This window comes from Pipistrellus hanaki (genome assembly GCF_964339955.1).
Source record: "Pipistrellus hanaki genome assembly, chromosome: 2".
Lineage (NCBI taxonomy): Eukaryota > Metazoa > Chordata > Mammalia > Chiroptera > Vespertilionidae > Pipistrellus > Pipistrellus hanaki.
This window is the reverse complement of record NC_140504.1, coordinates 107,580,026-107,606,245: the sequence shown is the minus strand read 5'-3', so window position 1 is coordinate 107,606,245 and position 26,220 is coordinate 107,580,026. Positions and strand designations below refer to the sequence as shown.

The following is a 26,220-nucleotide window of genomic DNA, read 5'->3' as shown; positions in this document are numbered from 1 at the left end:
ATAGAATGACAGAAAATTACAATTTTTAAACATATGATATCTTCTTTAATGAGGGCTGATCCTTTTCTCTGCTAGGTCTTTAAAATGGGATTGATCATCTTAATCTGATCAGGAACTGAGATGAGTCAAGGTGAGGTTTCAGTTTGAAGAGGATTCTATCTACCTTTAATTCACTTCCTCCTAGGGTACAACCCTGCTGCTTTCAACTGTGACCCTGGGATGTTCACTGGGATTCAGTCCCCAATGAGTCCTAATATTAATCTTTGTCTCTTCAGCTGGGTAAGACTTAATGGGAAATTTTATTATTATTATTATTATTATTATTATTATTATTATTATTACTATTAGAGGCCCAGTGCATGAAATTCGTGCATGGGTAGGGTCCCTCGGCCTCGCCGGCGATCAGGGACCATCTGTGGGGTGACCGTCAGGGTGATCGTGGGGGCCCCCGTGGGCACCCATCTTGGCACCGCTCACTCTCTGACTCCACCACCTGATCGCCCTACCATCGCCACTGGTTGCCTCTCTCTGCAGGTGACCAGTGGGGCAATTGGAGGGGCTCCCGCTGGCACCTGCCTTGGCTGGGCTGGAGCAGCTCCTGCATTGAGCATCTTCCCCCTGGTGGTCAGTGCATGTCATAGCAACCAGTCATTCAGTTGTTTGTTTGCCAATTTGCATATTAGGCTTTTCTTATATGGGATCATCACTACTACTACTACTACTACTACTACTACTAAAGCAAATTTACTTATATCCAATGCTATCATAAAATGCTATGTAAGTGCGTCACAGAAACAACTGACTTTTATATATACTAGAAACCTTCCTTCCCATTGGCTTCCAGCACCAGATTTCCTCTGGCACCTGGGACCAAGGCCTTCGCTCTGGCCAGAGTCTGCCATCTTCGTCTTTGCTACAGACTCTGGAGTCTACAGTCTTCCTCTCTGCTGCAGCTGGAGTGCCACTCCTATAGATCCCTTCATCCCCCGCCCTCCTTCTCATACCAGGCATCTTGCCCTGCCCAGTCACGCTGCACCTGGAACAGCTGGGCAGCAGCCATCTTTATCCTTCTAATTTGAATATTCCCTCCTGATTGGCTGGTGAGCATAGTGGAATGATGGCCAATATGCATGTTTCTCTTTTATTAATGTAGATATTTTTTCAGGAGTGGGGTTTCCAGTCTATTATTTTTAATTTTTTTCTTTATTGTTTAAAGTATTACAAATAATAGTACATATCTCTCCTTTTCTTCCCCCGCTAACTTTTATATTTAGCAATTTTTCAAAGCATGTATCGCCCATCATTCCAGAAGCTGGCAAACCATCGCATGTGGAACAAATCTGACCACTGCCTGCTTTTATTAGGACATATTCACGCTCATTCACTTGCTTACTGTCTATAATTACTTTTGCAGAGTTGAGGCATTATGATAGAGATCATATGGCCCACAAAGTAGAAAATTTTTACTATGTGGTCTTTTAACAGAAAATATTTGCTGACCCATATTATATACTTAAGGAAACCAACGGAAAAAAGCATTCTGGCCAGGTAAGTATGGCTCAGTGGTTGAGTGTCAACCCATGCACCAAGAGGTCACTAGTTCGATTCCCACTCAGGACACATGCCCGAGTTGCAGACTCAAACCCTAGCAGGGGGCAGCCAATCGATGTTGATATATCTTTCTCATCTATATTTCTATCTCTCTCCCTCTCCCTTCTTCTCTATCTAAAACCAATAAAAACATTTTTTTTTTTAAGTATTCTGCCACTTAATACAAAAAGTTTCTCCCAACTTCAATGCATCAGTTTGGACACATTGCCATAAATCCAATTACCAATAGATTCAATCACTTACTGATGGCCACTCGAATCACCACACACTCATGCAAGCACATGTAAAATTAGTAAGGACTGTCTTTTATATAATAAAAGCCTAAGCGGCCATTACAGCAGAATGACCAGAACGACCGGTCACTATGATGTGCACTGACCAACAGGGAGCAGACACTCAACACAGGAGCTGCTCCCTGGTAGTAAATGCCCTCCAACAGGGGGAGCCCCGAAGCCGGGCTCATGGCTGGCAAACACAGCGGCAGAGGTAGGAGCTCCTCCTGCCTCCATGGTAGCGCTAAGGAGCAGTGAGCTGAGCTGTAAGGAGCAGCGAGCAGACAGGCAGTAAGGAGCACAAGGTCCTGGACTGCAAGAGGGCACAGGCTGGGCTGAGGGCCTCCCCCAACAGTGCACAAATTTCATGCACCAGGCCTCTAGACCGATCTAATAGAGAGAGAATATGCTAATTGACCATCATGCCAACACAAAGATGGTAGTGCCCACAGCCAATAAGGAGGGAATATGCCAATTGACTTCCCTACCCTCAAAGATGGTGTTGCCCACAGCCATAAGAAGGCAGCACCTAGTTCCCTCAGCCCCGTACAGCAGCAGGTGCGCGGCAAGGCCAGGCCCAACCCCAGGCGGACCCGGCTGCTCCACGCACCTGCCTCAGGAGTCCCCCCCTCCCAGTTCCCTCAACCCCCCAGCCACCAAGGGCAGGAACAAGGCACAGGCAAGCCTCAGGTGGCGGCTGCCCAGCCACCAAGGGCTGGCCTGAGGCACAGGAAAGTCTCGATGGCAAGTCTTGTCCTGCTGGCAGTGGCAGCAGCAGAGGTGTGATGGAACATTGCCTTCCCCTGATCGCCAGGTTACCTCCCACCCCTAAGGGCTCTCGGACTGTGAGAGGGGGCAGGTTGGACTGAGGGTTCCCCCTCCAGGGCATAAATTTTCATGCACCGGGCCTCTAGCATAAAAAAAAACAAAACAAAAAAAAACCTAGAGATAGGTATGGGCAATGATGTACCTATGCTAGCAAAAAAAGAAATCCTTGTCTTTTTTGAGTGCTAGACTGAGATTTTGATGGGAAAAAGTAATCTCTCTAGGGATACAGCAAACTCCCAGACAACATTAAGTCAAGGTCATATTCTAATTGCGGGAGACCACAAATGAACTCAGGGAAGCCAAAGAACTAAATGAAGTGAAAAATAAGGTACCTATTTATCACTGCAAAGTAGAAATATTACAAGCAGTTCAAGACTCATTGGGGGATATCAAGAATAAAAACAAAATTCTGACCAGATGGATTAGTTGGTTGGACCATCCTCCCATGAATCAAAAGGTTGTGGATTCAATTCCTGATCAGGACACATACCTAGATTACAGGAGCATACAGGTGCAACTGACAGATATTTTTCTATCTCTCTTAAGTCAATAAAAATATATCCTCAGGGGAGGATTAAAAAAAAAAAAAAAGAACACAAACAGAAAACACACAGCCAACTAAGGAATCCCAGAAGGCAAATTAACTCTAAGATTCTGAGCTTAGTTAAATTTTAGAATCTATAAATTTTCCCAGCCCAGTGCTTTTATTGTTAAAGTGACTAAATTTATTCCTTTCTGCTCATCCATTTCTCCTTCCCACAAATACCTTCTCCTGCCCATCTTCAACATATACCTCCACTTTCACATTTCCACTAAAAAATTGGCAAAGGGAAGTTGAAAAAAGAAACCCAATAAAATGTGCAAAACTATAATATTATTTATGCAACTTTACTATAATCGAGTACTATTTTAAATTACTCCACTTTTATAAATAATTATAATGCAATATGATACCAGCCTATATTCACAAGAGTATGAACAACGTAGACTACCTTCTAGTACAGTGCCTAGTATGCGCCCTGCCTGTTTTGTCACTGGTGACTGATATGGCAATTAACATGTTAATAGATACCCACAAAATAAATGACTGTTACATAAGCACTTAAAAGTAGTTAAAAGTCCCCAGGTTATTGGGGTTTTTACTTTTGCTTGTTTTTATTTATTTATTTATTTTTAATACATTTTATTGATTTTGTACAGAGAGGAAGGGAGAGAGATACAGAGTTAGAAACATCGATGAGAGAGAGTCATCGATCAGCTGCCTCTTGCACATTCCCTACTGGGGATATGCCTGCAACCAAGGTACATGCCCTTGACCGGAATCGAACCCGGGACCTTTCAGTCCCCAAGCCGACGCTCTATCCACTGAGCCAAACCGGTTTCGGCTACTTTTGCTTGTTTTTAAATATAGTACTTGCTTTTATATTTTTAAAAATGTCAACTTGCCAAACTTCTCAGCTGGTTGCCAGAACAGATGATGAGAAAGCAAAAGCTTAAGAATATTTTATATTGGAAGTATCTATATATATAAAAAGCCAGAGACCATAACAATATAATGACCATGAAAAGCCAGAAATCATAACAATATAATGACCATAATGACCAGTCACTATGACACTCACTGCTTGGGGGATGGAGCGGCCAGCCAACCTTCCACAGCCTATCCCCAGGGCCCACCCCACACCTGATTGCCCCTCCCTACCCCAACAGGGGGTGGGGCCAGCCAGCCAACCTCCTGCAGCCCCTCCCCCTGGCCAGCCCCACTCCAGAAGAACCCCTACCATTCTATTGGCTGCAGCCCCTGCCCCAAGCCAGCTCCATGCCTGATTATACCAATTGCTTTTTACCAACCTCCCCCGGCTCCAATCAGTGGCAGGGCCAGCTGGCCCACCACCCACAGATCCTCCCCATGGCCAGCCCCAACTCCAATCAGCACCCTGCCCCAATCGGGGACAGAGCCTCCCTGTTCCCTCCCCACCACCAATTGCCCTCAGACCCTCCCCGCAGCCGGCCCAACCCTGATCAGCCCCAATCAGGGTGGGCCCACCAGCCAACCTCCTGCTATCTCCTCTTCTCAAAAGGACCAGCCCCAATCCGCCAACTGGGGCCAGCTGAACCCCACCCATACATGAATTTGTGCACTTGGCACAAATAAAGAGGGAATATGCTAATTGGCTATAACTCCATCACAAAGATGGCTGCACCCACAGCTGAAGCCAAGTTTCCATAAGGTGCCTTAATGAGCAATCAGTAGGGGCCTGAGGCGACACCCTCCCCCGCCCCCATGGGACTTGACAGGAGACTCAGACCACATGCCCCACCCAGCAAGCCTTGACAGGGAACCTCAGGCCACCCCAACCCCTCGGTCCTAGAGTCAGGCTGGGGGACCTCAGGCCATGCTTCGCCCCCCCTTCCCCTGCCCCAGCACTAGGCCAGTGGACCTGAGGCTGAGAACCCCTGCCTGGCGGGAATAGAGCTCCTCAGGCCGTGCTCCCCACCCAGTGGGGCTTGACGGGGGACCTGAGGCTGCACACCCCTGCTGGTGGAGTTTGACATGGGACCTCAGGCCATGCCTCCCACCCAGAAGAGCTTGATGGGGACCTCAGGCCTTGCCCCCCACCTGGCAGGGCTTGACGGGGGACCTCAAGGCACGCCCCCCCATCCTGGTGCCACACAGGGGAACTGAGGCTACGCCCTCTGCCCGGCAGGGTTTGAAAAGGGTGGGACTGGCCAGGTCTGGATCTAGCCTAATAGGGGGGGAAGGCCCAGGCCGGGTCTGGGTCTCATGTGATTTTGAGGGACATGTGGGTGGGCGGGAACTTGACTCTGGGTCCCCCTTTTGATGTGCACGAATTTCGTGCACGGGGCTACTAGTTTTCTAATAAATCCATAAGCAAAGTTAATCAAACATTTCTCTAGCCAGAATGTCTTATAATCTAATATATATTAAAATGGGTCTTACCTGCTTTTTTAAATTATCATTCAATTCTTTCAAGGCATCAAAAGAAGACCTTAGCCTCTTGCTTTCTTTGTTTTTATCCTTGAGGACCTCAGTTAAGTGTGTAACTTCTGCATCATGTTGCTAGGGGGGAAAAAAAAATCTTATTTAAAAATTTGGTAAGGATTCCTTGTCACTGTAACAGTACTTGGAAGCTGGGTCCACTAATTGGCATATACACTACTCCTTACTGTAGAGCAATGTTCCACCTGGATCCAGTTACAAAGTTTATTTGGAAAGTTGAAGGCCTTAGTTCTACTGGATTTGCAAGGAGCCCTCTGTGGCCTTTTGCTTTGAGTGCTGTTTTCCTTTTATCAGAGGGCAGCACTGTATAAATTACTATTTTTCCCACAGCATATTCACTTGGATTGTATTATTAACAAAAGAAAAAGAGGCCACATATTGGGCAGAAGTCACCATTCAAGGCTAAGGTAAGCTTCCTGTATACTTCTAAACTGCCTTAATAGAAGTATTCAAATCCCCTGAATAGTGAACTGGAAAGTCTACAGGAGAAAAGAGGTTCCAGTTTTCATTAGAAACTTTTATAATTAAGGGAATCTTTAAAAACTGATCTCATGAATTTTGGGCTCATGTGGCTTTAGTTATTTTTTGCTTTCCTTAATGAATGAGACTCTTATTACTGGTGTAACTAACATGCTCTTTTGCCCCCAACTGCCCTCCTCTCCTGGCCTGATTGCCCCTAATCACCTCTGCCTTGGCCCTGCCATCATGGCTTTGTCCAGAAGGACATCCGGAAGATCTCCCAGTCTAATTAGCATATTATCCTTTTATTAGTATAGATATATTTATTTCAGAGAGGAATGAAGAGAAAGAGAGATAGAAACATCAATGACAGAGAATCACTGATGGGCATGTAGCAGGCCCACTGGGGATCAAACCCGGAAGCTGGACATGTGCCCTGCCTGGGAATGGAACCATGACCTCCTGGCTCAAAGGTCAAAGCTCAACCACTGAGCCATGCCAGCCAGGCAAGCATCTTTTCATATATCTATTGGCAATCTGCATGTCCTCTTCAGAGAAGTGTGAATTCAGGTCATCTGCCTATTTTTTAATTGAAGTTTTTTTTTTTTTTTGCATGTGTGTTGAGCTATATAAGTACTTTAAAAATTTTACATATTAGCCCATTATCAGATATCATTAGTGAATATCTTTTCCCATTTACTAGGTTGTCTTTTTGTTTTATTGATGATTTTCTTTGTGTGCAAAAACTTTTTAGTTCGATGTAGTCCCTTTGTTTATTTTTTCTTTTGTTTCCCTTGCACAAGGAGATATATCAGAAAAAATATGGCTGAAAGAAATGTCAGAGATTTTACTGCCTATGTGTGTGTTTTTTCTAGGAGTTTTATGATTTCGAGTCTTAAATTATTTTTTAAAATGTATTTTTATTGATTTTAGAGAGGGAGAGAGAGATATAAACATCAATGATGAGAGACAATCAGTGATTGGCTGCCTCTTGCATGCCTCCCACTGGGGATCAAGCCCATAACCTAGGCATGTGCCCTTGACCAGAATTGAACCCAGGCCCCCTCAGTTTGCAGGCTGATACATTTCTCTAATTATTGGTACATTGAGCATCTTTATTTTTATTAATATATACATATATATAGTATATAATAAAGAGGTAATATTCATATTGACCCTCACACTCTCACGTCACAAGATGGCCACCCCCACATTGTCACAAGATGGCTGGAAGGGGAGGGCAGTTGGGGGTGATCGGGCCAGCAGGGAAGGGAAGTGGGGGGCAACTGGGCTAGCAGGGAAGCAGTTAGGTATCAATCATGCTGGCAGGGGAGTAGTTAGGCATCAATCAGGCTGGCAGGGGAACGATTAGGGGGTGATCAGGCTGGCAGGCAGAAGTGGTTAGGGGCAATCAGACAGGCAGGCAGGTGAGTTGTTAGGAGCCAGCAGTCCCGGATTTTGAGAGGGATGCCCAATTGGGCCTAAACTGGCAGTCAGACATCCCCTGAGGGGTCCCAGATTGGAGAGGGTGCAGGCTGGATTGAGGGACATCCCCCTAGTGCACAAATTTCATCCACCAGGCCTCTAGTATGTATATATATATTTGTTTACTTCCACTGAGCCAAACTGGCTAGGGCTGGCATGAGATATCAGTTGGGGGCAAGCAGGCCCGTGGGGGGATGGGGGGGTGGCGCAGATGGAGGTGATCAGGCCAGCAAGGGGGACAGCAGGGGGCAAGCAGGCCAGCAGGGTGGGTCAGTTGGGGTCGAGCAGGCTGGCAGGGGGCTGTTGGGGGCAATCAGGCTGGCAGGGGGGGCAGTTGGGGGAGAGCAGGCCAGTAGGCAGAGTATTATGGACAATCTGGCAGGCAGACAGGTGAACAGTTAGGAGCCAGCGGTCCCAGGTTGCAAGAGGGATGTCTCAGATTGGAAAGGGTGCAGGCTGGACTGAGGGACACCCCTCTCCATGCATGAATTTCATGCACCGGGCCACTAGCATATTTTTTTTCAAAGATGCTCAATGTACCAATCACTAGGGAAAAAAAAGCAAATTTAAAGCATAATGAGATATCACCTCACACCTGTCAGAATGACTATCATTAATAAATCAACAAACAACAAGTACTAGAGAGGATGTATAAAAATGAGAACCTTCATGTACTGTTGGTGTGAATGCAGATTGGTGCATCCACTACAGAAAACAGTATGGAGGTTTCTCAGAAAATTAAAAATGGAACTTCCACATGACCCAAATATTCCACATTGGGGTATATCTGAAGAAACCCAAAACACTAATTTGGAAGAATATATACATCCCTATGTTCATTGCAGCATTTTTTATAATAGCCAAGATAAGGAAGCAACCCAAGTGCCCATCAATAGATGAGTGGATAAAAAACTTGTGGTATAGCTCAGCCAGCGTGGTTGACCTGAAATCAATAAAAAATTATGGCACATATTTACAATGGAATACTACTCACCATAAAAAATAGAATGAAATCTTACCATTTGTGACAGCATGGATGGACATTGAGAACATTATGCTAGATGAAATATCAGTCAATGAAAGACAAATAACAAAATTTTACTTATAAGAAGAATCTAATGAACAATATAAGTGAACAAACAAAAGAGACAGATTCATATAGAGAACAAACTGATTAGAGCAGAATTGAGGTACTGGGTGAATAATGTGAAGGGTTTAGAAGTACAAATTTGTAAATACTAAATAGTCACTGGGATGTAAAGTACAACACAAGTAATACAGTCAAAAATATTATAATGGTGCCAGTTGGGTACTATAAATATTGGGTGGAACATTTTGTAAAGTATATGATTATCTAATCACTATGCTATGCACCTAAAACTAGTTCAAAATAAAATGGCTCAGAGATAGGGTTAGAGTCTGTCAAGGGTATATACTTTGGTTGCAGGCTTCTCTCCAGCCCAGGCCCTGGTCAGGGTGCGAACAAGAGGCAACCAATTGATGCATTTTTCTCATATCGATGTTTCTCTTTCCCTCTATCTTCCACTCTCATTAAAATCAATTTAAAAATATCCTCAGGGTGGGCTAAACGCAGCCCGCACTACAGCAGAGACCTCTCCAGGAGCTACGGGCTCACAGGAAAAACTACTCCACCTTGCAAGGAAAAGTGGATCTTATCTGAGGCCTGAAAAACCCACAACAGTGGAGAGCACCAAACAGCTGTGACGCCCTAATCGGCGCAAACACGTGAATTCAAGGGAGTTCTTCAATCACCAATGGAAAGCACAGAGTTTGCCAGGAATAATGTGAGGGACCTGGGTCCCGGCTACAGCACCGGCATCTCTGCAGCCAGAGGGGCGCCGAAAGAGGCAGCGGCTGTAGAGAGAATCGCACGCACTCCAAGGCCCACTGTTGGGTCTGGTGTGATCCTTCCAAAAATCAGGACTTTTTTAAAACGCTGCGGGACGCAGGACAAATTGTTAAAAAACAGGACTATCCTGCCAAAAGCAGAAAGTTTGGTCACCTTAGCACAAACCCATCCTGTGCACACCTGGGCCTGCTCCCCTTCATCCCCTTGCCTCTGAGTACTATGAAAAGACTACCCAGTTTGGCATATCCTGGGAGACTGCAGGAGGAAATTGCCTTCCTGTAAACGGGATCAGAGCGGGGAGAGACCTTCTGGGAGCCAGCACCAAGGCATTCCACCTCCACAAAGCGGTATTGAGTGCCATAGAGAAAGAAGGCAAAAGGAGCCAAAAAGACAGGGAAGGCAATCCAGAAACACTGCCACCTAGGGGCTGAATTACAAACTGACTTCTTTTATTATTACTTTTAATTAATCAAAAACAAAGGGACACAATTAACTAAGAAATAGCCTACTTAAAAATAAGGACTAGCTTACAAAACTGAGATGTAGTGGGCCGCAGGGAACTGCAATACTGTCTGGTCTGAGAAACAGGCATGCGAAATATAATACAGGAAGTGAATGACCTTCACTAATGCACATTTTTTATGCTAATTTTTTGATTTTTTATTTTATTCTCATTTTTTACATCTTTAACTTAAGAAACAAATTTTTTCTTTTATCCTCACTTGATTTTACCTTTTTAATTATTACATTTTTTAGTTTCAATCATCATTATTACTACTGATATTTTGCATTTTTTTCTTTTTTCTTTTCTTTTTTTTTAAGTGCCATTTTATTTTCTCTTTATTTTACATTGGGAATTTTCATTTTATCTCAACTCAACCTTTACGCCATCACTCTCTTCCTAACCTTTCCCCTTTTGGTGTCCTGTTTATCTTAACCCTTTCCTGTTTTAGATTTTCTGTATACCCCCTGCTAAAATTTTCTGCTTTAGTCTTTTTGTATACCCCCTGCTAAAATATTCACCCTACTTATAAACCTAATTTCCAATCCCCTGTTCCAAGTGCATACATACCACTCCCTTCACTATCTTAACTATTAAAAAAAAATTTTCCTCTCTGTCCCTTTCTTGTTGTTTGCGTGAATGTTGATTATATTGAATTTTTATGCTTTTCAGTGAGATTGCTGTGCTTATTCTTTCGTTGTTATTGTTGCTTGGTATTTTTTTATTTTCTTTGTCACTTCTGCTTCTCCTTGCCTTGCTTGATATTAGTGGGTATTGTAGTTTGTATTAATCTCCAGTACTGTTGCAGGCATTTCCTTGGATTAGTGGTTGTTCTATTGGAATTTTCTCCACATATATATAGTTTGTTACCATTTTCTCTCTTAGTCTCTTTCTTGTCTCTCTTTTTTTTCCCTTTTCCTAATTTCATTTCGACACTACTTTTTTTTTCTTTCTTTCTTTTTCCCTCTTCTTTTTTTTTTACTCTTCTTTCTCTCCTATCCCCTAATTTGCCTTTTTCTAGTGGTCACCTTTATTAGAGGTTATTAATATCGCAAATACATTTTTGTTCAATGCCTTCTGTGTTGTATTTTGTACCTTTAAATCAACACAAAAGAGAGAGAACTACATAATCAGACATCCTGAAAAGAGAAACCATGGGGAAACAAATAAATAGCCTGCACATGAAAGAAAAGCAGGCATCAGCACAAAAGGAAGTAAACCAATTAGAGACAAGCAACCTATCAGAGCAAGAATTCAGAGAAATGGCCAAAACCGGTTTGGCTCAGTGGCAGAGCATCGGTCTGCGGACTGAAAGGTCCCAGGTTCAATTCCGATGAAGGGCATGTACATTGGCTGCAGGAACTTCCCCATTTTTAACTCTCTCTCCCTCTCCCTTCTTCTCTGTAAAAAATCAATAAAATATTAACTTTTAAAAAAAGAATTCAGAAAAATGATCATAAGATTGCTAAAAAGAATGGAAGACGAATTTGACAATATGAATAACAACCAAGAGGAAATGAAGAAGAACCAAGAGGAAATGAAGATGAACCAAGAAGAAATTAAAAATGACAGAGCTACCCTGAAGAACTCAATAGAAAGCATCAAGAGTACACTAGAAGAAGCAGAGGACTGCCTCAGTGAGCTAGAAGACAAGATGGAAAAAAATACCCAATTAGAGCAGCTTCTGGAAAAAAAAATTAAAAAGCAGGAGGAGAGCCTAAGGGAACTTTGGGACAATACAAAACAAAACAATATTAGAATAATAGGGGTTCCAGAAGGAAAGGAAACTAAGGAAGGCATAGAAAACCTGTTTCAAGAAATAATGACAGAAAACTTTCCTAAGATAGAGAAGAAAAAACCCACACAAATCCAAGATGCTCGCAGAGTCCCAAGCAAAATGAATCCAAAAAGATCGACAACAAGCCACATTATAATTAAATTGGCAAACACCTACAACAAAGAATCTTAAAAGCAGCCAGAGAGAGAGAGAAAGTTACATATAAAGGAACCCAATCAGACTAGCAACTGATTTCTCAACAGAAACTCATCAGGCCAGAAGGGGATGGGATGAAATATACAAAGTCATGCAAAGGAACGGTCTGAAAGCAAGAATACTGTACCCAGCAAGGTTATCAATCAAAATTGAAGGTGAAATCAGGAGATTCACAGACAAAAAAAAAGACTGCAGGAATTTATCACCACCAAACCAGCAATACAAGAAATGCTAAAGGGTCTACTGTGAAAATATAAAAGAAACAGGAAATGGTCAAAGAATAAAAAATGGCGACAAATAAGTACCTATTAATAATAATGTAATTATTTTAAATGTAAATGGAATAAATGCCCCAATCAAAAGACATAGGGTAACAGATTGGATAAGAAAACAAGACCCATATATCTGCTGTCTACAAGAAACCCATTTCAGGAAAAAAAGACGCACACAGACTGAGAGTGAAGGAATGGAAAAAGGTTTTCCAGGTGAATGGAAATGAAAAAGAAGCTGGGGAAGCAATACTTATATCTGACAAATTAGATCTCAAAATGAAGGACATAAGAGATAATAAAGGCCACTTCATAATACTAAAGGAAGCAATCCAACAAGAAGAAATAACCCTGGTAAACATATATGCACCCAATACAGGAGCACCCAAATACATAAAAAAAACTGCTGGAGGACATTAAGGGAGAGATTAATAGCAACACAATCATAGTAGTAGATTTTAATAGCCCACTATCACCTTTGGACAAATCATCTAAACAAAAAGTCAGCAAAGAAACAACAATGCTAAATGACTCACTAGACCAGTTGGAATTAATTGACATCTTCAGAACATTTCACCCCAAAGCCACAGAATATACATTCTTCTCAAGTGCACATGGGTCATTTTCAAAGATAGACCACATGTTGGGATATAGGCAAAGTCTCTTCAAATTCAAGAAGATAGAAATCATATCAAGCATCTTCTCAGATTATAATGGCATAAAATTAGAAATCAACTACAATAAAAATAATCCAAAGAAATCAAACACATGGAGACTAAACAGCATGCTATCAGGCCTAAACAAGGACTGGGTTACCAGAGAAATCAAGGAAGAAATTAGAAACATCCTGGTAACAAATGACAATGAAAACACAACAATCCAAAATTTATGGGACACAGCAAAAGCAATCTTGAGAGGAAGTTCATAGCTGTGGAGAACAGTATGGAGTTTACTCAAAAAACTGAAAATGGAACTCCCATTTGAACCAGTAATCGACTCCTAGAAATATATCCTAAGAAACTGGAAACACCAATCAGAAAGGATATATGCACCCCTATGTTCATATCAGCACAATTTACAATAGCTAGGATTTGGAAACAGCCTAGGTGCCCATCAGTAGATGATTGGATCAAAAAACTATGGTACATCTACACAATGGAATACTATGCTGCCATAAAAAAAGGAAGAAATTCAAAAAGGCTCCAGGTTAGGAGGAGCGCGATGAGGAGCGGAAGCCACTGCCAAGCGCCAGCAAGCTGGGCGCCAGCAAGGAGCCGGGCGACAGGGCCCCCGGGGGGGAGGTGCCACTGGGCCCTCAACTGCTAATCGTCGGCCACGGAGCCGAGACCGGGCGCTGCTTCCTGGGTGGCTGAGGCCGCGCAGGAGGCTGAGGAGAACAAAGGGGCGCAGCCAGCCAGCCTGCTGAGCTTCCAGGACGAGGAGGAAGAAACCAAAGAAGTTTTCAATGTGAATAAATCAAGTTATAGCAAAAAGATAGTAAAATTACTTAAGAAAGAATACAAAGAAGATATTGAAAAATCGAAGATTAAGACAGAATTCAACTCAGCAGCCAACAATGCAACATAAATGCGTTTAAAAAAAAAAAAAAAAGACAGAATGTTAGAGCGTCGGCGGCCAGGCCCAGAGTGGCCAGGCCCAGGGCAGTGGCAGCCGAGCCTGGAGCAGCAGCAGCCAGGCCCGGAGCAGCAGCAGCCAGGCCCGGAGCAGCAGCAGCCAGGCCCGGAGCAGCCAGGCCTGGGGCAGTGGCAACCAGGCCTGGGGCGGAGGCGGCAAAGCCCAGGGCGGCCAGGCCTGGAACAGCCAGGCCTGGAGCGGCCGGGCCCGGAGCAGCTAGGCCCGGAGCAGCCAGGCCCGAAGCAGCAGGACACGGAACAGGCCTGGAGTAGCAGCATCCAGGCCCAGAGCAGCAGCAACCGGGCACCAAGCAGCAGCGATCAGACCTGGAGCAGCTGGTTGTGGAGCGGCCCAGAGCAACAGAGGCCAGGCCCGGAGCAGCTGGGCCCGGAACAGCTCGCTCCTCGCCTGCCCATGCCCCAGAGCTGCTTCTCAGACATGGCTGGAAACTTTTGTGGGAACTTGAGGGTCTGCTGAATCAAGTGATGAAGGCTTAGATCTGGATGTGCGGAGTTATTATAGCGCTGGGGTGTTGATCTGTGAGTGCCTTGTGTGAGGTCTGGATGAGGTTGGTTGATCTATTTGGAAGTGTCTTTTGTGTGAAGTGTATCCTTGGGCATGTGGAGGTATTATTGATTTGAGAAAATGCTAAGTAATTGATTTACTATCTGAAAAATTTAAAGTTCTGAAAGTTTAAGGTCTCTTGCCAAAATAGGTTTTAAAGCTAACACCTTAATTTTAATGGAGAAAGGGGAAAACAACCCCCACCCACCCAGAACAGGTAATCCAATTCCAGCCAGCAGCTATCTTTAAACAATGTGTTCATTTACATTTGAATGGCTATGCCTTTTGATAGCCTAAGGGCAAGTTTACATGTAAACAAGTTTGCTTCTCAGTTCCCAGGGCAGAAAAAACAAGGTTTAAAATTATTAGATTTTAAAATTTATTCTTAAAAATATAAAAGTTAATTAAAAAAAAAAAGAAAATTAAAAAACCTGATGAACAATATTAACTGTTGATTATAATAGAATCAGAGATACAGGAGGGGAGTGGTGGATGCGGGAAGAGACTGAACAAAAGCTGTGCACCTATGGATGAGGACAAGGGGGGTTGGGGAAAGGGCAGAGGGTGGGGTGGGAACCTGGTGGAGGGGGGAAGAAATGAGGAACCTTTGTAATAATATGAATAAAGATTGATTTTTTTTTAAATATATATTTTATTGATTTTTTTACAGAGAGGAAGAGAGAGATAGAGGGCTAGAAACATCGATGAGAGAGAAACATCGACCAGCTGCCTCTTGCACACCCTCCACCGGGGATGTGCCCGCAATCAAGGTACATGCCCCTGACCGGAATCGAACCTGGCACCTTTCAGTCTGCAGACCAACGCTCTACCACGGAGCCAAACCGGCTTCGGCAAGATTGATTTTTTTTAAAATTAAAAAATAAATAAAAAATAAAATAATTAACTCACCAAAAAAAAAAAAAAAGAAGGAATTCTTATAATTTGCAGCAACCTGGATGGAATTGGAGAACATTATGCTGAGTGAAATAAGCCAGTCAATGAAAGAAAAACACCACATGATCTCATTCATTTATGGATAATAAAGAACATTATAAACTGATGAACAAAAAGATAGATACAGAGAGAGTAAAGCAATCAAACTGTCAAATTACAGTGGGGAGGGTAGGGAGATCTGGGGGAGATAAGAGATCAACTGAAGGACTTGTATGCATGCATATAAGCATAACCAATGGACAAAAAACTCTGGGGAGGGAGGGCTTGTTTGGGCATGGTGGGGAGCAATGGTAAGATATGTACACATATAATACCTTAATAATAAAAAAATAAAAATAAATTAAATTAAATTAAATTAAAAAGAAGTGGGCTAGAGGCCAAGTCCCTAAATAAATAAATAAATAAATAAATAAATAAAAATATCCTCAGGTGAGAATTAAAAAAATAATAATAAGGAAAAATTAAATTTAAAATTATACTTACTTGAAAAATCAGGTTAAAATTCTCATTTCTCAAGTTTTGCACATCCAAAAGATATTGAAAATATATGAGTTTCGTTTGCAATATGGCAAGATAAGACCCCTATACCGTATTTCTCTTACTAATTACAACTAAAACCCGTAGACAAAGCACAAAAACTGTGAAAAGTAAACAAAGCAGGAAATTGTAAAAAGAAGTGAAAACTTGGAAGTAACCTAAAGTAAGTAGTTTCCTAAGATTTTTTCCCCACTCATTTTCTATAGCAGACTTAGGCCAGGGCAGGCCTCAGTAATTGCAAAGTACAGCTTTAGTGTAGTCTGCTAAAACTCTGAGGCAAGTTGGGAACCCAGTGGAGGGGGATAATGGAGAAAATGAAGGACATCTGTAATAATATCAACAATAAAGATTTTGTAAGAAGCATAGGGAGATTCAGCATAATTGAATTGCAGCTTAAAAAAAGCTAAGATATAGAAAAATCATGTAATGTTTCTATTTACATGGCATTTTGGAAAAGGCAGGGACAGAAAGAAGATCAGTGGTTTTAAAGGGTTGAGATTAGGGGACTAGGGATAACTACAAAGGAGAATAAGGAAAATTTAAGTGCTGGAATTATTATCTTGATTATGGTGGTGATTACAAGACTTTTAAAAGAAAGAATTTTACACTATATATTATACATACAGGAATATATTTCTTGATATGAAACAAAGAAGGGTGCAATCCTATTTAATAAAAGAGTGATATGCAAATTAACCAACACTGTCACACCCACAAGCCATGCCCACCAGCCAATCAGGAGCAAGTATGCAAATTAACCCAACCAAGAGGGCTGCAGCCACTAGTGAGCAGGAGGTTTAGGTTTCCCTGGCAATGGAGGAAGCTAACCTTTCCGCACACCCTGGCAGAACCAGGCCTCCACTCAAGGCTACAAAGTTTCAATTATAGAAGATGAAGAAATCCCAACAAAAATGGCTGCAACCATGGAGCGAGCAGGAGACTTGGCTCCACTGAAGGCTACAAAATTTCAATTTTAGAAGATAAATAAATCCCAGATATCAGGGTTTCCGTTTGGGTCACTAAGGGGCGTGGCTTGCCTGCAATCCACCACAGGCACCTTGCCCAGGCCACCCCACGCCCCAAGGGAACCCCCACCCTGATCCAAGATGCCCTTCAGGGCAAACCAGCTGACTCCCACCTGTGCACCAGGCCTCTATCTAATAAAAGAGTAATATGCAGATTGACCATCACTCCAACACACAAGATGGCTGCCCCCATGTGGTCAAAGATGGCCGCCCCCATGTGGACACAAGACGGCCACCATAGATGGCCAGAAGGGGAGGGTAGTTGCCTGCAAAATCATGCCTGCAAAAAAGGGTAGTTGCCTGCAAAAAATCATGCCTGCAAAAAAGGGTAGTTGGGGGCAATCAGGCCAGCAGGGGAATCATGCCTGCAAAAAAGGGTAGTTGGGGGCGATCAGGCCAGCAGGGGAAGGAAGTTGGGAGGGACCAGGCCTGCAAGGGAAGGCAGTTGGGGTGACCAGGAGAGCAGAAGAGGGAAGTTGGGGGTGACCAGGCCTGCAGGGGAAAGCAGTTGAGAAGGACCAGGCCTGAAGAGAACAGTTAGGGGTGACCAGGCCTTCAGGGGAAGGCACTTAGGGGTGACCAGGCCTGCAGGGGACAGCAGTTAGGGGCAAATAGGCTGGCATGGAGCAGTTAGGCATCAACCAGGCTAATCCCCAGTGGTTAGGGGGTGATCAGGCTGTCAGGCCAAAGCGGTTTGGAGCTATCAGGAAAGCAAACAGTTGGGAGCCAGCAGACCTGGATTGTGAGAGGGATGTTCGACTGCCTGTTTAGGCCCAATCCTACTGAAATCAGGCCTAAACAGGCAATTGGACATCCCTCGAAGGGTCCCAGATTGGAGAGGGTGCAGGTTGGGCTGAGGGACACATACCCCCATGCACAAATTTTGTGCACAGGGCCTCTAGTACAACCTATAGAACATTTTTTACATAAACAATTAATCTGAATATAATCAAATCCAGAATAAGACATACTCTATAATAGTGGCCGTCAACCAGTGCTCCAGGGAGCACTAGTGGTCTATGAGGTTGAAAAGGTTGGCAAAGGCTGGTTTAAGAAAACCTTTGGAGCAGTGGTCGCCAACCGGTTGTCTGCAGACCACTGGTGGTTCATGAGGTCCGAAAGGTTGGCAACTGCTTCTCTATAAGAATACTGGCCTGGAGCCTTCAAAGAGAAGTCTTTCAAAAAACAAAAACAGGCCTAAGCTGGTTTGGCTCAGACTGAAAGGTCCCAGGTTCGATTCCGGTCAAGGGCACGTGCCAGTGGGAGGTGTGCAGAAGGCAGCTGATTGATGTTTCTGGCTCTCTATCCCTTTCCCTTCATCTCTGTGAGAAAATCAATAAAAAATATATATTTTTTTAAATAGTAGAGTTGACTGCTCTAGATTCAAAGAAAGCACAAAGATATGAAAAGGAAACATAATGCATGGATTATGTCTAGTTTCTTGATCCAAAAATACAACAAAAGAAGCAATAAAACACATTTCATTCTCCCAGGTGGGAAAGTGAATGTGAACTGTACATCAAATTACTTAAAAGCCTCTGTGGAAAATGCTAATAACTAGTGGATCTAAATTAAGAGAAAAAAGAGAAACTCTAAAATCAAATGCTATAGTTACCTCCTTCATAATCTGAAATCTTATAAGAACTTCTTCTTCCACACCTTTCATTTTACTCAAGGCAGTTTCATGTCTGAACAATAGTTGTTCTCTTTCAACTAAAAAATGTTCTCGCTTCTGAAGTTCTTCAGCAAATTCCTGTTGTGCTGCAGTTTCACACTGTATTAAAATGTAAGATTTAAAAATGTGTTTTTAAAAGTACATTCACAAATTCTACAAATTATATTTTATTTACTAAAACAGAATAATCAAATGGTACCAATCAAAATCTGGATTACAGTAATAATTAGAGTAGTACAACAGCAAGTAAACTTGAACAGAAATTTTAATTTGCTGTAAAAATAACATGATACTATAGTGAGATTTTGGGGTCCAAAATTACAGTATTATACTGAATTAATCCTCTATCCAATCCAGCTTAAATTCCCTGCTCCACTTCAAATTAATAGTCCACTTTTTTACTTCTGTTACGTTGGGCTAAAAGACCCAAGCCCTGAACTAAAGCACTAACTGCCTTTCCTACCTCAGTTCTATACTGCTAAATACTGCTGGAGAAAAATCACACACCATAAAAAGCAGTACCATTGTGAATGTATTGTCTCACACCTCTAATGCAGTCTAGAAATCTTATTTATATTTTCATGGCTGGCTCTCTCTTTCCCATTCTCCACAGTGTCTATTTCAAACCTTCTCCACTCTTTACCTTTAACATATCACCTTCTCTGTCCTTCAGTGCAAACAGCCTCATCTCTATCTTCACAGGGAAAATAGAAGAAAGCCAAAGAAATCTACCCCCTGCCCTCAATACACACATTTATAAATGTGCCCTTACTCCCTATTATAAAACTAGAGGCTGGATGCATGAAGTTCATGTACAGGAGGGGGTCCCCTCAGCCCAGCTTGCACCCTCTCCAATCCAGGACCCCTCAGGGATGTCTGATTGCTGGTTTAGACATCCCTCTCATAATCCTGGACCACTGGATGCTAATCACACACCTGCCTGCCTGCCTGCCTGGCCGCCCCTAACTGACCCTGCCAGCCTGGTCACCCCTCACAGCCCCTCCAACCAGCCTGGTTGCCCTACACAGCCTTCTTGTTCAGTGGTTTGGAGGTCCCTCACTCCCCCTCCTCCCCCCGCTGACCTAGTCATAGGCAGCCATCTTGTGAGGGCATGAGGGTTAATTTGCATATTATCTTTTTATTATATAGGTCTAGAGGCCCATTGCACAAAGGGATTCCCTTGGCTTTTTCTTTCTTTTTTTTTTTTTTAAAATACATATATTTTATTGATTTTTTTTTTTTTTTTTTTTTTTTTTACAGAGAGGAGGAGAGAGGGATAGAGAGCTAGAAACGTCGATGAGAGAGAAACATCGACCAGCTGCCTCTGGCACACCCCCCACTGGGGATGTGCCCGCAACCCAGGTACATGCCCTTGGCCGGAATCGAACCTGGGACCTTTCAGTCCGCAGACCGACGCTCTACCACTGAGCCAAACCGGTTTCGGCTCCCTTGGCTTTTTCTCCGGCACCCAGGACCCAGGCTTTTGCTCCAGCCAGAGTCTGCCTTCTTCGTCTTTGCTGCAGACTCCAGCTGGAGTCTGACATCTTCGTCTTCACTACAGACTCCAGCCAGTGTCTGCCATCCTCGTCTGCGCTGCAGACTCCAGAGTCTGCAATCTTGTCTTCGCTGTGGCACTCCGCTCCTGTAGATCCCTTCGCCACTCCCTCCCCTCCCCCGCCCTCTCTCTCATAGCAAGTGTCCTGCCCCTCCTGGCCACTCCGAACCTGGAGCATTTGGATGGCCACCATCTTTGGCCTTCTAACTTGCATACTCACTCTGATTGGCTGTGGGCAAAGCTGAGGTTGAGTCAATTTACATGTTTGTCTATTATTAGGTAGGATAAGCTCAGGATCTCATTGCCTTCTGCCCTCTTGTGGAGACTGCCATACTGAGTATTCCTTTAATATTTTTGACATCTTCCATCTTATCTGAAATGAAATCTTTTGACCCCACTCAACTTATCTCCTCCCCTTCACAAACTTCTTTAAAACTGTGTCTACATTTGCAGAGCCCTCTTCTGTACCTCTCAATAATCTGTGAATTTATTTTAATCTGGCCTCAGCCAATGTACCCCTATTTAAATGACTTAACTATTACAAAATCTAAAGATCACTTTTCATTCCTAATTTTATTGAATCTTCAGCAATGTCTTATATTATTGTCCCTTTATTCCAACTTAAAATATTATTTCATCAGTTTCCACATTCTCCTGGTTTTCCACATCCCCCTCTGTCTCCTATGTGGGCTCTGTTTCATCTTTTGTACTTTAATTACTAATGTTTCTCAGGCTTTGTACTTCAGCCATTTATTTCGCATTTTTCACACACTCTCTGCTTGGTTCCATCCACACAATGGCCAATTTCACCCAACCTACAACTACTCAGCTCTTTCTCTAAGCTCCAAACTCAAGTCCAATCAACCTGTTTGACATATCCACCTAAATGCTTTCAGGCAACAAAAATAAACATGTCTAAAACTGAGTTCAATTAGCAATCAGGAAAATGGAAATGAACACTACCAGGATGAACAATAAAAAGAACAAAATATTGCCACCCACAAAAGCATGGATCAACCTAGAGGGTATAGTTCTAAGTGAAATAAGTGAGACAACGAAAAATACCACATGATTTCACTAATATGTGAGGGTTTTTTTGGAAAATCAAAACAAATAAGGAAAACAAAACACACTTAGATTCATAGAAACAAAGAACAAACTGATGGTTGCCCGGGGGGAAGATAGTGGAGAGATGGATGAAAATAGTGAAGGGCAATACAGTCAAAAGCAGTGTGATAACTTTGCAACTTCCCTAGACTTAGTGTGCTGAGCATACCACAATGTATATAAAAATGTTGAATCACTATGTTGAAACTAATATAATATTATATACCAACTATACTTTAATAAAAAATAGTTTAGCCAGACCGGCATGGCTCAGTGGTTGAGATTCAAAGTATGAACCAGGAAGTCACAGTTTCAATTCCTGATCAGGTTATATGCAGGGGTTGTGGGCTCAATCCCAAGTAGGCAGGAGGCAGCCAATCAGTAATTCTTTCTCATCACTGATGTTTCCATCTCTCTCTCCTGCTCCTTTCATCTCTGAAATCAAGAAAAAATAAATTTTTTTAAAAATCCACAATGAAATATCACTTTACACCCACTAAAATGGCTAGAATCAAAAAGACAAAATAACAAATGTCAAGGATGAGGAGAAACTGGAATCACTGTTCACTGATGAGAATGTAAAATGATGCAGTCACTTTGGAAAATAGTCTGACAGTTCCTCAAAATATTAAACATAGAGTTACCATATGACCCAGTAACTCTACTCCTAAGAATACAAACGAGGCCGGTTTGGCTCAGTGGTAGAGCGTCGGTCTGCGGACTGAAAGGTCCCGGGTTCGATTCTGGTCAAGGGCATGTATGTTGGCTGCGGGCACATCCCCTAGTAGGGGATGTGCAGGAGGTGGCTGGTCGATGTTTCTCTCTCATCAACGTTTCTGGCTCTCTATCTCCCTCCCTTCCTTTCTGTGAAAAATCAATAAAATATATTAAAAAAAAAAAAAAAAACATGACTGTTCTTAGCCACATTACTCATAATAGTCAAAAAGTGGAAACCCAAATGTACACGAATTGATGATTTGATTTAAAAAAAAAAAAAAAAAAAAAGTAGCCGAAACTGGTTTGGCTCAGTGGTAGAGCATCGGTCTGCGGACTGAAAGGTCCCAGGTTCGATTCCGGTCAAGGGCATGTACTTTGGTTGCGGGCACATCCCCGGTAGGGGGTGTGCAAGAGGCAGCTGGTCGATGTTCCTCTCTCATCGACGTTTCTAGCTCTCTATCTCTCTCCCTTCCTCTCTGTAAAAAATCAATTTAAAAAATATTAAATAAATAAATAAAAATAAAAAAAAGTAGAGCCCAGCCAGTGTTGCTCAATTGTTGAGTATTGACCTATGAACCAGGTGGACACAATTTGATTCCTGGTCAAGGCACATGCCTGGGTTGCAGGCTGGAACCCTGTAGAGGGGCACGCATGAGGCAGCCAATCACTTATTCTCTCTCATCATTGATGCTTCTATCTCTCTCTCCTTCCCCCTTCATCACTGAAATAAAAATATAAAGAGAAGAAAAAATGGCAGCCAAATTAGGCAGAAGTGTAGTGCACCTCATCCAGGGGCCAGACTGGAAATCTAAATCGGAGAACACCTGGAATTAAATTAGGCACAGCTGAGGAGGCAACCTACAATAAGGAAGGGCAGAAAATGCCTGGAGACTAGTAGGAAGGGTGGCAAGGGCTCTAGAGGGGCAGCAGGCCACCAAGCCATCGGGCCAAGAGGTAGAGGAGGAAGCTGCATTACGGAAGTAGCAGTTCCCTCAGAAAAACAGATGCCCAGCCTAGGTTGAACACCAAAACCATGTCCCTTGGTGGCAGGTGTTACATCCAACTGTGAAAAGGAGCCACAGGGCTGCTGGGGCGTCTGGACCCAAGACCAGAGCGGTGAAAGGCTGCACCACGAGAGAGTGCTGGGGAGGAGAGAAAGCCATGATTTCATTGTTTTTGTTTTGTATTTCATTTTGTTATGTTTTCAGGGCTTATTCTTTATTTTTTTAATAATATTTTTTCATTATAGTATAGTTTTAGGTGCACAACCCATTGATTGGACATTTATGTAACTTACAAAGTGGCCATGCCGAAAAATCTAGTACCATCAAACACCATAGAGTTATATTATTGATTATATTTCCTATGCTGTACTTTACATGACTATTCTGTACCAGCTAATTTGTACTTCTTGTTTTTTAATTCTTACTGTTGAATATATTACATATGCCCCTTTAATCCCCCATTGTCCTCTCCTAGCCCACTCCCAACTCCAACCCAGGCCTTCACCTCCCTATTGTCTGTGTCCATTGATTATGCTTATATGCATACAAGTTCTTTGGTTTATCTCTTACCAGTAGCCCCCAACCCTCACCCATCCACCCCTGCCTTACCTCTGAGGTTTGACACTTCTATGTCTCTGGATCTATTTCTGTACATCAGTTTACACTGTTCATTATATTGCACAAATGAGTGATATCATGTGATACTTATATATATATTTTTTGACTGGCTTATTTCGCTTAGCATAATGCTCTCCAGGTCCATCCATTGCAAATGGTAAGAGTTCTTTCTTTTTTACAGCAGTGCTGTATTCCATTGTGCATTTGTTTTTATTTTTTAAACCCAGAACACTCATTGCAATCACTAAGCCAAGGCTTTGGCACAGGGAGGGAGGCACTGACTTGAGGTGCTTGAAGAGAGGCTGGGGAGGGAAGCAGGGCAGAGAGACCTGCCAAGGGTCCAGCATTAGGCTTCCACACTTAAGGGGCCATTTCTCCCCAGAGGAGCTAACCTCTCCCAGTAGCCTCAGGGCAGGTGACGCAGCCTGCCATATGCTGTATTTTCAGCTTTGCAGAGGAAACAAAGACAGAGGCCAAGCTTACAAGTCTAAATAGTCTCAAGGAGTCCTCAGTGACTGGATTGGAAGAGGGCCCTGTTGACCCCGATATTCTGGGAACCAGACTGATAAAAACTCCAGATTGCCAGCCAACCCCATTGGTCTCCATACAAGGATCTCTGTCCAACCAAGGACAGAATGATATTTTGGGCTACTTGTGGAGCACTACTTTTGGGGCAGGAAAAAATACCCATCTTGCCCTAGCTGGTTTGGCTCAATGGATAGAGCATCAGCCTGCGGACTGAAGAGTCCCAGGTTCCAGTCAAGGGCACATGCCTAGGTTGCAGGCTGGATCCCTAGTGTGGGGCATGCAGGAGGCAGCCAATCAATAATTCTCTCTCATCATTGATGTTTCTCTCTCTCCCCCTCTCCCTTCCTCTCTGAAATCAATAAAAATTTATTTTTTTAAAAAATACCCATCTTATTCCCTGAAAGTGAAACAGCACCAACCCCAGCTACAGCGCTCTCAGAAATAGATGCTTGAGTAATTAAGAATGACAGCTAGCAGACAGGCAAAGAGGGCATATTGGTCCCATCTGCTTGCAGAAAAAGCCTGAGGAGACACACAAGCAGAGAACCTGTGGATTGCTTGGATCTTAAAGCAGGGTGCTAAAAGCCTAAAGAAAGTGCCTAACAATGGTTAGCACCTAAGTAACTAACAGGAAGCCTAGAATTGGCAGGCAGAACTGAAGAGTGGGGCCCTAAACCAGCTCCCATGGGGCATTAAAACTTAGCTAAAGCGAATGACACTTCATTTCTGCTTTATAAGTGTGGTCCCTCAGCCTGGCCTATGGGATGGGGCCAAAACCCGCTCTCTGACATCACCCAAGGGGTCCTGGATTGTGAGACCCCTCTAGGGTGAGGGACCCATCAGAGCACAATCAGAGCTGGGGAGGGACACAGAAGATTGGCCAGCCAGAGAGGGACTGCATGAGGGCTCAGAGCATGTCCAGTCTGCCTCATTCAGTCCCGATCAGCCAGACACCAGCAGCAAGCTAACCTACTGGTCAGAGCATCTGCCCCCTAGGGGTCAGTGCATGTCATAGCGACCATTTGACCAGTCGACTGCTCCCAGGTGGTCAGTGCACATCACAGCAACTGGTCAAACAGTCGAGTGTCTGGCCCCAGGTGGTCAGTGCACATCATAAAAAGCAGTTGAGTGGCCTTAGCATATCATTAACATATTACGCTTTGACTGACCAGCCGACTGGACACTTCCATAATAAGCTTTTATTATATAAAATTTTTGTTTTTCTAATTTTATTTATTTTCTTCCTTTCTTCTCTTTTTTTGCTCCCATTTTCCTACTCCTTTTTCTGTTTTAATTTTTCTTTTTTCCCCTTTTTAAAAATTGATATTCTTTATCACCTTAGTGATATATTATTCTAGTATCTCTTGGTTTATTCATTTTATCTAATTTCCTCTTCCCTGCTTCTACTCCATTATCCCTTCTCTTTTCTTTTTCTTCACTACTCTTTTTTCTCTCTCTCTTATCTTGCTCTTTTCTCCTAATTTTTAAACTTCTTTCAGATCCTCAATTTAGGCCTATCTGCACTATTCTCTCCTCTCCTTTTCAAAGAAATAAAAATTTTTAATTAATATTTTTCTTTTCTTCTTGTTTCCTTTCTTTTCTCCCTTCTATATCCTAAACCAGGGTCCTTCCCCTATTCCTCTAATTCCTTAACCTTATGTTCTTTATTTAAGCCCTGCAACTACAGATTCTGCCCTCCATCCCTTTCTAGGTGTTTGTGCATTTTGGTTTATTTGCTTGTTTTGTTGTGTTTTCTCCACATATTTTTTCATTCTATTTTTCTCGCTATCATTCATGCTCTTTTTTCTCTTTCCTAATTCTCTTTTGGCTGGTGGTCACATTTAAAGGGGTTATAGGTGCCTGTGTACACTAGTGTTCTGTTCCTTTTGTGTCATGTCTTAGCTTGTTGTATTTTGTGCCATTCAGCCAGTACCTCCACAACAGTTGGGACTTTGTGGCAGGCAGCAAACCACATACCCTGTTTCCCCGA

The 26,220-nt window shown here is 42.9% G+C and overlaps 1 protein-coding gene across 10 annotated transcripts in view; it reads right to left on the bottom strand.

Moving 5' to 3' along the window:
* CCDC138 (coiled-coil domain containing 138) overlaps positions 1-26,220 on the bottom strand; it is a 115,145-nt gene that overhangs the window by 76,393 nt on the left and 12,532 nt on the right. For 9 of the 10 annotated variants that reach the window (XM_084872450.1, XM_084872452.1, XM_084872457.1 and 6 more), the window contains 2 exons: positions 18,642-18,800; positions 5,674-5,793 (listed from right to left, as the gene is read on the bottom strand). In XM_084872450.1, the coding sequence (XP_084728576.1) occupies positions 5,674-5,793; positions 18,642-18,800 (279 nt within the window). The remainder of the gene's footprint in view (positions 1-5,673; positions 5,794-18,641; positions 18,801-26,220) is intronic. The other variant, XM_084872458.1, reaches the window with a different exon arrangement.